Source organism: Typha angustifolia, chromosome 5 (genome assembly GCF_048772165.1).
Source record: "Typha angustifolia cultivar Huaian chromosome 5, ASM4877216v1, whole genome shotgun sequence".
NCBI classification, from domain to species: domain Eukaryota; kingdom Viridiplantae; phylum Streptophyta; class Magnoliopsida; order Poales; family Typhaceae; genus Typha; species Typha angustifolia.
Window position 1 is genome coordinate 5,648,772 of NC_133243.1, and position 15,415 is coordinate 5,664,186.

The 15,415-nt window shown below is 35.2% G+C and overlaps 1 protein-coding gene across 1 annotated transcript in view; it reads right to left on the reverse strand.

Annotated features, from left to right (window-relative positions):
- Window positions 1-461: 461 nt before the first annotated feature.
- Window positions 462-15,415, reverse strand: part of LOC140760184 (anaphase-promoting complex subunit 4) — a 30,949-nt gene continuing 15,995 nt past the window's right edge. The window contains exons 8-19 of the mRNA XM_073097030.1: window positions 14,953-15,113; window positions 14,744-14,844; window positions 14,597-14,671; window positions 12,869-13,048; window positions 10,985-11,067; window positions 10,807-10,896; window positions 9,828-9,932; window positions 7,269-7,401; window positions 3,212-3,442; window positions 2,970-3,122; window positions 1,319-1,400; window positions 462-1,202 (exon numbers count right to left, since the gene is read on the reverse strand). Of these exons, the coding sequence (XP_072953131.1) occupies window positions 1,108-1,202; window positions 1,319-1,400; window positions 2,970-3,122; window positions 3,212-3,442; window positions 7,269-7,401; window positions 9,828-9,932; window positions 10,807-10,896; window positions 10,985-11,067; window positions 12,869-13,048; window positions 14,597-14,671; window positions 14,744-14,844; window positions 14,953-15,113 (1,489 nt within the window). The 3' untranslated portion in view covers window positions 462-1,107. The remainder of the gene's footprint in view (window positions 1,203-1,318; window positions 1,401-2,969; window positions 3,123-3,211; window positions 3,443-7,268; window positions 7,402-9,827; window positions 9,933-10,806; window positions 10,897-10,984; window positions 11,068-12,868; window positions 13,049-14,596; window positions 14,672-14,743; window positions 14,845-14,952; window positions 15,114-15,415) is intronic.

Sequence of the window (15,415 nt, forward strand, 5' to 3'; positions counted from 1 at the left end):
TTATCTTCCTAAAAAATCAACTTATAAATAATAAAAAAAGATAATAAAACAATAACATAAAGAGAGTCTTAGGACATATCCAATAATTCGAAGGATCCATATGTATGATACAAAAAGGTTCAGATGAATGTGAACGAAAGTGACAGTTAATGTGTAATTATCCCTATAAAGTTCTGTACGTCATCTTCCTCTTTTATCTTTTTGACAAGATACACTAGGATGACAAGGTGAGTGTCAAGCCATGATTCTATTGTATGAGACATTTCTATCTTATAAATTTAATGCGATCGACCTGTTTATGGATGAGTTATTATCAAGAAGGCCAATGGACGGTTAGAAGTCTGAAATCAATCATCTTACTCGGGGTAACATTTGTGAAAAAGAAGAAAAAAAATGAAACATAGTAATTGATTTCTAAAAAGTGGAAAGATAAGGTACAAATAGCAATATATCATCGAGGATTGAAATAAAATTTTCCATTGGAAATCATTATGTGAAATGTAACCCAATGCTCATCAAAACAACTTCAAAGAGAGAACATCAACTAGCTGATCAACTCATACTGTACTACTTTCTCAATCAACATAATTAGACTTGCAGAAATTTGGAGAAACTACGACTGTGTGTGTAAGTTATCCTACAAACATATTGTCCTAGTAATCTTATGACTAACATGCAACAATCACAGAGAAACAAGGTGTGAAAAGTGCGTCCATGAACTGTTGCTTCAATATCTCCATATTTGCTCATACAGGTAACCTCTTGCATTACAGTTCCTCACCGCAGAAATGTTACAACGTTACAAAGAACTTCGGGACAATATAACTGTCGATAATAACATGACTGTTCCCATTGCTATTCCAAAACCCTTCCATATGATCTTCTGAATCTGCCTCTGAAGCTTTCAGGATAATCTGAATTACTCAAATCGTCAATTTAGAGGCCTCAGAGATCAATCTGAATATGACAATTCAACTTTGTATTGAGATGGCTTGTCACTTTAGGGAACTCATCAATAGGTTAAACTCGTTAACATGAATAACTCCCTTTGGTACTCTGCGTTCATTATTGTGTGAACCAATTCTTAGCATAGCTATTGTCTTGAACTCATTCGATTTCAGAAACTTCATCCTCATCTTCATCAAGAATATAAACCAAAGCATGCCTTCTAGATGAGAAGACACAAGCAAGCCCTCTTGAAGCTGCAAATGAACCATCCAGCTCAAGTTTAAGCCATCAGTTAGTTTCAGATAGTATAGGTTTAGCGTATAAAGAGATTAATTTAAACATGCTAACTGGAAAGAAAAAAATGTCTCACCACTAACTGCAAGTGGCCTAGTTATAGGGTGCGGTATGCAGCGAACTTTTCCATGTCCAAGGTTCACGTGTACCAATGAAGCCTAGTAATGATCCACATGATGCATAAAATAGTTGAACACTCAAATATATCAAAGTTGCACAGATTATCTCAACATAGGAGCTAATATTGAATTTTTGATGTAAGAGTTTACTTCATGTCAATGTGTAATATTACCATTTGAAGCATTTAATGCTCCAAAGAACAAAATAGTATTAAAAGATAACCTTATAATTATCAAACTCCACATGATTTATCATAATCCAGAAATAACAAGAAAGGAACATAATAATTGTGGTACTCCTAACAGGCTTAGAAAAGACTAGGATTAAAACTGTTTCTATATAATTCACTCGATGCACAATAAGGGGCCTACAATCAAAAATCATTGTTCATAGGTACTGTGAACAGCTCAAATCATTACTTGAATTTGAGTAGGTTGGCTAATGGAGGAAGATAGTAGATATTTTACATTTTATTCACTCTGATAAACATGTACACATGTATTTACATATAACTGATGAGAGAGGTGTAACCCAAGAGATCAAAAGGAGGAAAACATGTAGTTATACCCCAAGTTATTGAGTTATGATTCAAACCTACATTTCACCATCCAAATCAGCCCCTCCATTACTCTTTAAAGGTGTAAAACCCAAGAGATCAAAAAGAGGAAAACATGTAGTTTATACCCCAAGTTATTGAGTTATGATTCAAACCTACATTTCACCATCCAAATCAGCCCCTCCATTACTCTTTAAAGGTCGCTAGACAACTCAAGTTACTATAACCTAATATGGCTGAAATGACATCAAAGCAACAAAGACATCAAAGCAACTTAGTATTAATATAACCTAATATAAAGTTAATATAAACTAATAACAAGGTGTCCCGATGCATGAGGCTCCAGCCAGTATAGGGTTTACCCTAATTTGTGAAAAGTTTGTAGCCTTACAGTTCCACCAAGTGAACCCATCCCCTACTCTGGTAAAAACAGAAAAAATTGAATTCCTAAAATATCGTTCTCCCCTACTCTCACTCAAGCCCTTTACTCCACATGCCCCTATGTCCTGCAATGACATCTCTGAGCAACCTAGAAGCAGGAAGCTTTCTTAGCTTTCTTCTCTGTCCACCAATTGTCCAATCATGTGGGTCGCCAGATTCCTAGGTAAACACATCATATTATCTTGGTGAAGCCCACAATGAATTTGATTACCTTCTCCTTTATCCACTCCGTCCACTACCTACTCCAATCACCTGCTTCAAGCTTACCACTGCCATCTATACACTCTTATCTTTTATTACCCATAGCACTGTAAAATATATTTACTTCAGTTACAGTTTTGGACTAATTTCTCTAAAATAGTTGGCGACTTGAACTGTGTAATCTCTCCAACCAAGTCTAAATAACATGCTACAAAGCAATAGTAGACTAGTAGGACCCCAACACCACAACAATGAGAATGAAGATTTCCATTAATATAATTCAGCAAACCAAAAGGTTGCTTTCCACAAGACATGAGAAATACTGAATAAAAATATAATAAAATAGTTAAAAAAAAGAGATGTACAAGAATGCTCACTAATATATGTTTTTCCTGCATTAAAGTCATACCTTCAACTCATGCAGCCCATACAGATTAGCAGAAACTGTCCTTGAAAGAGGCAGAAAAGAAAGATTACTTGTTTGCAACATCACCATCCGAGATTTTCCAGGATTTTCAGAAGTAGAGAACGCTTCAGTAAGTAATAATATAATCTGGTTGTCCTGTTTACATGGATGAATAACCCAGACGAACATGTTCAGTCCCAAGGATGACAAAAGTTCACAAGGAGTATATTAGAAAATTTGTATACCTTATACAAGGAAAGATCAGTGCACTCATACTCATCAGGTATGCGTAAAAAAACAGCTGTCAGAGAAGACACTTCATGCTCAGTAGAACTTGATTTTCTTGTAAAGCCCCTTATTATGCCAATACAATTTGTTAAATCAAAAGAACCATCTGGTAGTTTAAAGCATATGTAGCCCGTCAAATTATCCGATGACATACAATAATGTGAAGCACATCCAAGTTCATCCTGTAACTGAAACCAATGAATTAAAAGAATAAAAAAATGTGGAAAATAGATCACTTCTGATCAATATAAACAACAGTCAATATTATAATGATCAGCTACAGAAGAACAAAAAAATACTTAAGAAAAATTGCACTTACGCTCGGGTTTTTAGCAAAAGGTCTTGTTAATTTAAATATTCCTATTTAAGGAAATGCTAATGGATAATATGTGGATTAACCTACTCTTTCGAAAGAGTTCTATAAAGAATTTTGATCATCATAGAAGATCTTTTGTGTGAGAAAAAACTGACAATAAAAGGATACAACAATACTCCCGTACTATTATGACTAAATTAACACTTACAAAGAATGAAGGCACAAAAGACGTGTCCTGTTCAACAAGAATTTGGTTTCATGTATGTGATAAAAACTGTACATACACATAGAAATGTAATCTGAAAATCAGTTCCTGGTCAACGTATCCCATCGCCTTTCCAAATGCCAAGCTAGACTCATACATCCCATTAATCCGAGTGTATGCCAACATGATTTCTCAACCTTTGGTGAGAAAGTGGGTAAAATTCAACTTTTTACACATATTGGTTTCTCATTTAGAGTTATAGACGCAGCATCTTGGAATACAAGAAACCAAACAGAACTTACATTTATTTTCCCGTATATAGGAGTACCCATCTTACCTACTCACATCAGTCTTTTTTATTGGCCTTCACATAGTTATATAGAAAGTTTAGAACATCATTAGAACAGGGTCGCTATCTTCCTGTAAGGAAAAAGAGGGCCGGCTGGGAGTGTGTTGGCTCTAGGGATAATACTAATTGATTGAGTAATCAAAGACATATCATAGATAATTGTAATTGAGCATATATCATATTGGAGAGGGCAATAGTAATTCAGAATAGTGCTAGTGTATGATAGTTACTTCATGTAACATTCAAAATAAAAGAAGCCACACGTGTGGCACTGCAGCACTGTTCACTTCATTCTCCTTTTTAAAAATGGAAAGGGAGCGATTTCCCCCAACGATTCTGTCAGGGAGAAATAGCTCTATAATACGGCTTCTTCCCCTATTTAAACTAGGCAAATCCTCTCGTCGAGGGGATCGGGGCTATTCTTCTCTTTCCCTCCTCTCTTTCCTTCTTTCTCCTTCCTCGCCGAGGGTTGCCATCGTCGGAGTTGAGCATCTGAGAGTCGCCGCGGTGAGAGAATAACACCAAAAGCATAGTAGGTGAGTCCACTTCCACCTTCAATTAATTTTAGTTTCATGGTGATCATGGGTGGCAGTCCTCTCTCCTGCCTCTCTATCTTCCTCCTTCAATGGAGAAAGAAGAGCTTTGGTTGGGATCAAAAGATCCCAGCCTAACCCGTGTGTGACTTTTGGGTTAGTTGGTTAGGCTAGACAACATGGTTGGGATCTTTATTATTGAGATCTAAAGATCCCAACCCATGAGTAGTCTAACCCAAACCCAATTTAGGGTTTGGGTGAACCAAGTCTAGGTCAGGGTAGACCAAAACCTTATTCTTTTTGTTGGGTTTGGGCCTTGGCCCAATCCGAATTTAGATTTAGATGGGCTGTAGGCCCACAACCCATGTCTAAGTCTTTGAGATTTAGTTTTGGCCCATATTTAATTAGTTTTAAATTCAAAAACTTTGGCTATTATTAAAATAAAACAAGAGTTTATTTATAAATGAAAGTGAAGATTTGCAATCATATCTAGATTATTGACCATAGGTGAGGGGATTTACTCATGTATTTATCCTTTCATTGTTCATATTATAATTTTATTATATGGTCTTCATATTTCGTGTATGATTATTGCTCTTATGATGTATTATACTTTATGCCATACAATTAATTTATATAATATTATTCCCCATGCAAGTATCCAATATACTTGTCATAAGTAGCTTGCTTAGATGACTCTGGCGCAGTTAGTGAATAGTCTCAGGCTAGATCAGAAATTTTTCTGAGGTGACTCTAATCTCTCTCTATGAATAGTGAAAAAGATAGGTTGCATTTATCCAATAGTGACACTTTCTAGTGACCCTAACCGATCTATTATAAGGAAAAGACTCGAATGCATTTCGAGGTAACTTCTAGTTGATACAGATCCACAAGCATAATCCCAAGTTGAGACAGTTGTCATTATTGAAATTGTGAAAATTTGCATAATGAAATAGAGCATAAAATTAGCTTGTTAATTGCATCTATGGCTTATACTTATTTTTCATATTATGAGCATGTTGGCTATTGTTTTTAATTATTAAGCTTTGTTTAATATCTCATATTAGATAAAGAATGATTTTCTAGCTTTTGAGTAAATTCACTCACTGAGCTATAGTTATTAGCTCATTATACTCTTTTTATATTTCAGATGATGGTCAGCTTGGCGAATGAATAGGGGCATCAAAATTCTACCTCCACTTAGGATTTAACCTACATAGTTTTAAATATAATAGCATAGTTTTAAATATAATAGCAGTCTTAGGTTTCAAATTGAAAAGCTAAATATTTATAAGACATTGATTATATAATTTAGGTATTTTATGTCTTTGAAGGTATTTGAATGGAGTTATTAAATAAATTTTGAGTTTATTATATTATGATAATTAGTTAAGGCTTCGTGTATCTAAGTCTATTGGGATACATGATCGGTCATAATTCCTATTTCCGATTATGACACTTCAGGATCAAGAAAGGTAAAAGTCATATTCACAAATTTATTTAGGTTAATGATTCAATCCTCTTTTCCATTACGAAAATTTAAGAATAAATGAATTTCTCAACCCTAAGTTATCATTAACCAAAAAAAAAAAAATCTTGAGGCACAAAAGAAGTGTCTTTTATTTTGTTTGTTTGTCCTCATCTAGGAATATTCAAGGTATGTGATTTACGCATCTTTCTTATTGGCTGTATACCTTAACTGGTCACATAAAACCAACTGGGTCACTTCTCCATGTAATTTTGTTCACTGGCATTTGAATTGCAAAATCATTGTCCATATCAACTTATTAATATACTAAAATCAAGTTCGCTTAGTTTCATTGATCCTCACTTTGGGTGAATTTGCCAATTAGAGTGGGTCACAACTTGCTAAGTAAGCATGAACAGCTAGCTTTGAAGATCACTGTGCTTTGCAAATTCCAAGTAACACACCATTCACAATCTTACCTGGACCTGAGGAGGTTGAGAGGGAAGGGGGGATCTAGAAAAGATAAACCTACTTCATCCCCCCTTCAAAAACCAACTTCAAGGTCTAGGTATTAAATAGGTCATCAGTAGGCTGCAGCGAGCTTCGAACCAAACAACTTCAAGAATGCACGCTTTGCATGCTTGGCTCTAGAATTTATTTTTCCCTTTCATTTATTTTATTATTTTCTTCTCATCAACCTTTCTCAGGAAGCTTACTGTTTCCAACTTTGTCAATTTATTTTCTTCTTTGACTAATAAAACTGATATAGAAAACAGTCATCCTACATATTCGCTATTCTCCTACAGAAGGTGCACAAAGCACCTTATGACAATCTTATTATCTATGCACACCCAAGGTCATTTATTCTCCAAGGTTAACCAATTAAACAAGTCGAACTCTAAAAAGTTTTAGTTCATATTGCCCTCATGTATGTATAAATATCTTTATAATTACAGAATTTAAGAACTTTGTAGAAACTGCTGCATTAGAAACAAACAAAAAGTGTCCGCAAAAGTTAGCTGGTAATTATATGCTGTGAGCCCATGACTACTAGAAAACAAATAAGGTACTTTTTTTCTCTTTTTTATAAACTAAAGGCATTAGTTAGAAAACACAAAATTGTTCTAAATGAAAATTTAAAACCTTGTAGAATGCTATTGATGTTGGAGCAGGTAATGATGAAGTCGAAGGTGAAATTGGATAGAGAGGAAGCAAATCACCACAATGAACTTTAGCTGAAATAGTGGTGAACGGCATTAAGAAAGCCTCCTTCAAGCTGAAAAGCAAATAAACAAAGACAATAATCAGCCCAAATTGTATTAAATCACATATAAAATTGTGTTTAAACTTAATTAAAAGCAACATGGACTCTACATAAAAAGAAAAACATCACATAATTTTGATAAATGAAGTCTAGTTATGTCTCCAAATATTTGTCTTACTTTTAACAGAAATGGAAATTCAATTGGATATTAAAAAAATTATTATGAAACATGTGAAGTCAAATGTAAGTAAAGGGAAACTGTAATACTCAGGTTTAGAAATTATAGCAACAACAACAGCAATTTCACAGGATCATGATCTATCAAAAACCAAAACAGCAATAGCAACAACAATTATCTTACACAAGGACTACCATGCCGACCTAGTGTCAGCACGTGGCATAGTATAAGCTTTGTATAAGCTTTTTGTAGTCCCATGGAGGAATTGGAAGAGTTCCATTGCCGCATGAAGAAGGATAGGCCTCAAGCCGCCATTGCGATTGTTAGGGTTGTTTTCCCTTCAATTCATGTGTAGAAGATGAAAAAGTTTAGATGATAATCAATAGTAGATGCCAACGATGGCCGTGCCACAGGCACGGCCCGTGCCGACCGCCGGCCGTGTCGTAAGAAAAGGAGAGAAAAATGTACCACCTTGGCCGTCGCCGTCGCCGCTCCCGATCGTCGTCGCCGCTCGCCCGATTCGGATCCGAATCCCCAACTTAAGTTTTAACCGATAAACCCTCTCTCTCTCTCTCTCTCTCTCTCTCTCTCTCTCTCTCTCTCTCTCTCTCTCTCTCTCTCTCTCTCTCTCGATTTCTTTCTTCCCCTCCCTCGGCTAGGGCACCCAACGCGAGCTCGAGCAAGCGGCGACAGCGAAGGCCAGCGGCGAGCGACGACGACGACGACGAGCTCGACAACGAGGTCAATGGCAAAGCTATTAGGAGGGGTGTCGTGCAGCACCCCTCGTGCCACGTGCCGGTACACCACCGGCATGGCCATCCTTAGTAGATGCAACCCATTATTATAAGTTACTATCTATTATCACTTAGATTTGGATCCGTCAACATAAGTCAGACATATGCTAGCATGTGCATACTAGCATGTACATGATATATGCTGAATGACATATGCTACATAATGATGAGTGGATGCTTGGAAAGAAATGATTATTGGTTTAATTTTTTGAGTGAAGATATTATTGGTTTCTAAGATGCATTATTATCATATTTTATTATATATATAATATTGTGTAATGAATTCATATTGATTATAAAAGGGTGTCATGGGAGAATAGAACATATTGAAACGAATTCCTACTTATTTCCAAACAACAAGGTTAGATGGAATTCATTTCAAATTCCATTGCTTGCCAAGCACTAGAATTTATTTTCAGATGAAATCAATTGAATTCTCGTAGAATAAAATCAATAGAAATCCATTTGAATTTGATTTCAAACAGGGCCTTCGTCTTCTCACAGTTAAATTACAGAACTTTTCCAAAATTAGTAGCTATATGACACTTCCAAAAGTCAATTCAAATTCCATTGCTTGCCAAACAGTGGAATTTATTTTCAGATGAAATCAATTGAATTTTTGTCGGATGAAATCAATAGAAATCCATTTGAATTTGGTTCCAAACAGGGCCTTAGTCTTCTCAAAGTTAAATTGCAAAAAATTTCCCAAAATTAGTAGCTATATGACACACTTCCAAAAGTTAATTTAAATCCCACGAAAACTAATTTGAAAAAGTCAGAAGCATGCCACTCAAAAACAATATATCACGCCATCTAAGAATGTGAATTAGAAATCTTCAATACAAGGTACTATATTAAGGCAATGGAGAACATTCAAAACTAAGAAAATAGGATTTAAATCATTCCTAAAGGAAAAAAATATAAGAGAAAAAACGATGGGTAGCTTAATGTGAAGAACTATATGGGAGTATATATTGTGAAAAAATAATAAAAACACCATTGTTTATCAGCTTGAGTTTTTTAAAATAGTTAGTGAGTTAACATAGTATCAAAGCAGAGATCTTAAATTCGAACCCCGCCATGCCTATATGTTATTTAAAATATAAAGCATCCATTCATTTAATTCAAATCCACTTTTTAAGCTTATAAAAAATATTTTAAACCCACAAATGTGGGGAAGTGTTAAAAGATAATATAAAAATTACGGTTCTCTAATAGCTTAAGCTTTTTAAATTGTTGGTGAGTTAATATACATAAATATTTCCAAGTTTCAAAATGTGCTAAATCCTCCAAAATGACTTGACCAAAGAATCATCCTTCTTTGACAACTTGGAACCATCTGAATACTACAATTTTCCAAGAACTTAGTGTCTGAAAATGCTTTGAATATTAAGTCTTTGAGAACTTGTTTCATTCATGCAAGAGATAGGAAAAATGCTTTGAATATAAAGTCAACGCTGAAATACCATAGCTCCAGCTGATTAAACTCATTTGCTAAAGTTCTTTCTAAGAACTTAGTGTCTGAAAATCCTCCGAAAACCACATATTGTTCAACTTGCCGCAAAGCCTCACTGCAAAATCATTATAGCTTGTGCAAGAAAAACATCATGAAAGTTTTTAAATGTCAAATTACCATGACTACAAGCAAGAAAACAGAAAATGGCATAAAGCATTTAGAATATCTAGGGTTGAAGCTACAATGTGAAACGACTACATAATTTTCTATCATATTCAGTTAGGTACAGTAACTTGCATCATAAAATAGAAACAAGATTACAGGAAATGGGTGAAAGAATAAGCCACTGAATGGATTAATATAACTCCTCACACTAGAAAAGCACATAATCTGCAGCATAGAAATATTAAAAATATAACTTCTGTGAAAGATTAGTAGGCCATGAGTGCAAGCATGCAATGTCAAAATCTAATATCAGAAAAAGATTCCTATCACACCATATCTAATAATTGTGAATTGATCTTGAAATTCTCCTTAAGGACTCAGTAAATTAGCCTTTAAAAGGCCATTTCAAGGCCATGGTAGTTATCATAGCTTGCCAGAGGAATCTGCAATAAGCATGGATGGACAACAAGGAAGTGTGCTGCTTTTCTCTTGCATATTGGTGTTGTTGGTCAAATTGGTGTTGGTTTTACTTAATGATCAGGAGAACACTGGGATGTAGTGTAGTTACCACCTATATTGCCCATGCGAATCAGAAAATGGATAATACACAGAACACTCTTTTAGGAGTATCAAACAAACAACAATTAGAAGAGATGAAGGTGAATAGCAGCCAATAAAGAAAATATGAGATTCAAAAAGAAAGAGAGTTGTCAACTTAAGAATCAGAGCTGAATTACACAGTTAACCAGCATAGGGGTATTCAGAATCTACAGTGAAAACGAAAGCTATTATAAAAACCTTACGAAAGATATCTTGGAACTTACGTATCCACAGTGATCCTGTGATCTATCTCAAGTAATTGTTTGACTGGATCATTGTCAAGAAGAAACTTTAGAAATATAACCACAAGTTCGCTACAAAAGCATAATGTACAAGTCAGCACCAAAAGAACTGTTGCATTCTATAATTGAGCATCAAAGGAACATCAAGAAGAAATTAAACCTGTTGGATGGAGGAACTTGGTCAGTTGGTTCAGACAATAGTATCTTTATACATTTCAAAACCCAGTTAAAGAAATTCTGGAACTGAAAGAATGAGAATGTTAATTGCATTTAAATAGATCACAAAGCCAACAACATATGAAAAGTGAAAGCCCAAAACTGATAGATGTAGCAGTACAAATAATAGCATCAGCATTAACACTATTTTTCCCCTACTCAGAAGAAAATGCTTAAAAAAATTGACATAAACATTGATAAAACTATCCAGATTATAGTCTATTCAAGGAATTGATTGTGTTGTCACAAGCAAAAGGTGTGCCAAGGGGTGTACAGGTGATTGCCAGCATTAGACGTGTAGGGGACATGGGCTAGACATGCAGGATGGCAAGGCTTTTACAACGAAGAGAGGGACAGATGCAGAAAGAGAAGAGAAAGAGGTGGACATAAAGAAGCCAGGAACAAGAGTAGGTCACTGGAGCTTAGAGGATTCTCCCTCCCCCTCCCCCTCCCTCGACGATATATATGTACCATAATACAACAACAAGGTGTATTTGTGTCTTTCCTGTCGACACACAATCCCATGGACCTATTTAAGTAACTCTTCCAACAAAAGAGTTGCTAATCTGCACAAAATTATATCAAACAAACAGAATAAAGGTCCTTTGTCTTCTTGTAAGCAAGGGAGGGAGATAGGAGAGAGATTAAGGAACAAAGTATTCTTCAGTTCCACATGTCCAAGTATTAATGCTTCATCTGTCAAATCCTCTATTGAACTGATTTCCTTTTGCACTGAGTACTGAGCATTCAATAAATGAACAAACATACCTGGGTCCATTGATCTTAATATTCAGGTCCAATTTTTGGAGAAAGAGCTCACTAGTGTTTGTAACTTGTAATATTTTAGCAAGAGACTATGACATGGATATTCATATAAGAGGCCTAATTGAATCACTTGCAACATGAGATATTGAGAATGTCTTCAAACACTGAAATAGTTTCACCCAGTGAACTTGTATTTAAGGTGCAATTTTATGAGGAGTTCACTAATTCTTGTAAGGATTTCAATTAGAAACCAGGACATGGAAATTCACATAAAAGACCTAATTGAATCAGTTGCAGCATGAGATATTTAGTGTTTCCTAGAAAAGTTTTTCAACCAATCACATGTTTCTGGAGACAGACTTTAGGAACCAACATAACTTCATTGAGATGAAGAACTATCTCAAAATCGTGGTTTGAACACCATCAAATCAGGTATTCAGCAGGAAAGGGTGAAGTTCATGTCCTTCACTCTGCATTAATATACTTTCAGAGTAAATAAATTAGAAGAGAAAAAATAAATAAATAAATATATAAAAGATCACCCACGTATTGAGAGAGGATAGGCCTTAATAAACCAGAATAGTGGGGAAGGGTACAATTGGTTCATACTTCATGATTGGGAAATCTAGTATATGAAACATCTTAGACTCACGCTAGGAATTCTTGAAGAACAAAAGATGCAGTGCAATATACCGTATAAAATGAAATTAAGGCTGAACTCATGAGGCAAACATTGCATTCCTTGCAGCTGGAAGAAGGATTATAATAGAATGAAAATTACATCATAATATTATACATCAATGAACATATGCTATCAACTTATAAGAGATGTTTTCTGAAGACAAATGTACCCCATCTGTAATGGAAGAATAAAAAAAGCATATGCTGAAAGGGGCGAGAGCAATTTAAACAACACTGAGGCAAAAGATGCCAAGAAAAAGTTTATTTCGAACTTAATTCTCTAAGCCTTTACTTGATCGTAAAGTGACGGAGTTCAATTAAAAGAATAGAGTCATGAAAATAAGAGCCAAGTTAGGAGAACTCAAGTAAAGATACCATTTACCTGATACAGAACAATTGCTAGAACCCTTGAGAAGCGCTCCACTTGAACAAGCAACATTGCAGCCTTTTCTGTAACGTTATTAATAAGTTTCTCATCCAATCCGATACTACGAAACCGTGAACGCCATCTTGAAAGACCCCTCAGCTCTCCAATTCTAAAGCCAATAATTTCTACAGCAGGCTTTTCAATAAGAATAACATGTAAATCAATTTGTGTGCATCAGCTCAACAATATAGGAACTTATATACCAAGGTGATAAATCCAAAATTGACTGATAGCAAGCAATCAGCATGACTATATTTAAATTTCAGATATATGATGTCCTAGCAACATATGGTTCACAATAGAAGGAAAGAAAATATAAGTATATAATGATACCAAGTTAGTCCTCACCAATTTCATGTAAGTCATGGAATGAAGTTTTGGTCAATAGTGATACAGGCGCAAAACCAGTCGATTGGTTTCAGTTAGGTTTCAGCTGAAAATAGAGAGTTTCAGCCATGATTTGGCCAGAATGGACAAACTCTTCATTTAAGAAATGGGTCAGATCCAATTTTCCTGACTGGGATGTGGAGGTGAGCTTCAGTAGAGAGGGGGAGAAGGGAGAAGAAATTTGATTTGTTGCAGTTAGGTTTCAGCTGAAAATAGTGAGTTTCAGCCATGATTTGGCCAGAACGTCCAAACTCTTCATTTAAGAAATGAGTCAGATCCAGTTTTCCTGACTGGGATGGGGTGGCAGGCTTCAGTAGAGGGGGAGAGGGGAAAAGAAATAAGGCTGTACATGCAACCTTAGGGCTGCAGCAGAGAGGGCAAGAGATCAGATCTGGAAAAAAGAATTTAAGAAAGAGGGATATAGCTACATACATTTTCCTGTTTTCTATTATTTTTCTAAATTTTAAGATTTTCTTGCATTTTATAACAGTTCTTAGAATTTTATGTAATTAAAAACTAAGCCAATACCAAAACAGAAAAGATGTTGCTGGTACGACAGATACATCCTATACATATTGTTTTCTAGCGACCAATTCCAATCACAATACTGATACTCAGAAGTCAGAACCTTGATTTAACTAGAATTAGAGTGGGAGGAAATGGTAGGAAATGACATGATAGCATTTGGTTTCACAGAGAAGCTGGCAAGAAACAGAGCTAAATGGAGAAAAGGGACCCATAAAACCAAACTCAAGTAGTGAATAACTTAATACTAAAAGACCATATTTTATTTGTGGTAGTATTGTAGGATGTCTGCTGTATAGGTTTATCCAAGATTTATCTGAAATCTTGGTGCTAGTAAAGCATTGCTTATTTCAACCGGGTGTAAGTTGATAACAAGCAATATACAAAAGCACTTCATAATTTGACATTAAATATTCTTAAGAAAAATGAAAGGAGATTACTTATCTCTATTACCATCAAAGATGCAACTAGTTTTTCACACCCAATTTCCAGTTCGGCTTCTTGTGTTTGATTCCCTTGCTTAACATTTTACTGATCAAGTAGGCATGATTAACAAGCAACTAAATAGTAATTACATGGACACTTGGTACATGCTAAGGCACACCTAAACTCAGAACACGAGATTTATATGCTTCAATGGAAAACTATAGCAATGCTCTAACTAGCATATATTTCTCCCTGGACATAAATTGATACAAATATAATAGAAGAAAAGGTAAATTATGACACCAGAATAAGGTAATAAGACTGATGATTCTTACATGTATGTACCTGAAGGTGTTCACCGAGAACAACCCGAAGTTCTTTCCCAGAACTGTCAATAGCCTTGGATACACGCTTAAGACCCTATCCAAGTAAAAGTAACATGAATATAGATAGACTAGTTGAAAAATAGACTTTGCTTAAGGTTGATAGTACCGCTTCACCAAGTGAACTGACAAGAAACTGGTGAAGGGCTGGACTTGTGCGGGCACCAAATAGAAGGCTTAGAAACTCATCCTGAGAAGTGGAATCTAGTCCTGCAGACATGTTGAGTATCTTTTACCAAAAACATATTTACCCGAAGATAGAAAAAACAATGAATTAGTTGACTGATATTTAAGATCACGACAAAAATCATCTATTACCATGGTCAACAATCAAAGAAGATAGAGAACTGAACTTTTCACGAAACGAATTCATGGCATCAGCCCACTGCTTAGACATTATTGACATGGAAGCACGGGCAACTTCAATTAAATCTTCAATACTTGATGCTTGTTGTGCAACCTGATGTAACTCATTTTTCCTGTGAGGAAAGTTTATTTCTTTGACTAAATGCAGGAAAGGAATAACTAAAAGAGAGAATTTCTCTATGTCATATGCATGAAATAAATCAAGAAAAGGAGTGACTGAGCAAAGTTATTAACGGAGTAACTAAGAAAGAGAAATTCTCCATGTCACAAGCATGAAATAAATAAAGAGTAAAGAAAAGCTATGTACTCGATTCCAATGCAGGAAACAAATAAACTGCCAGCTGATACTCCGAACAAAATATACTTTTATTAATAGAAAAGTAAGTTTATTTACAACAAGCTTAAAGATAAATGC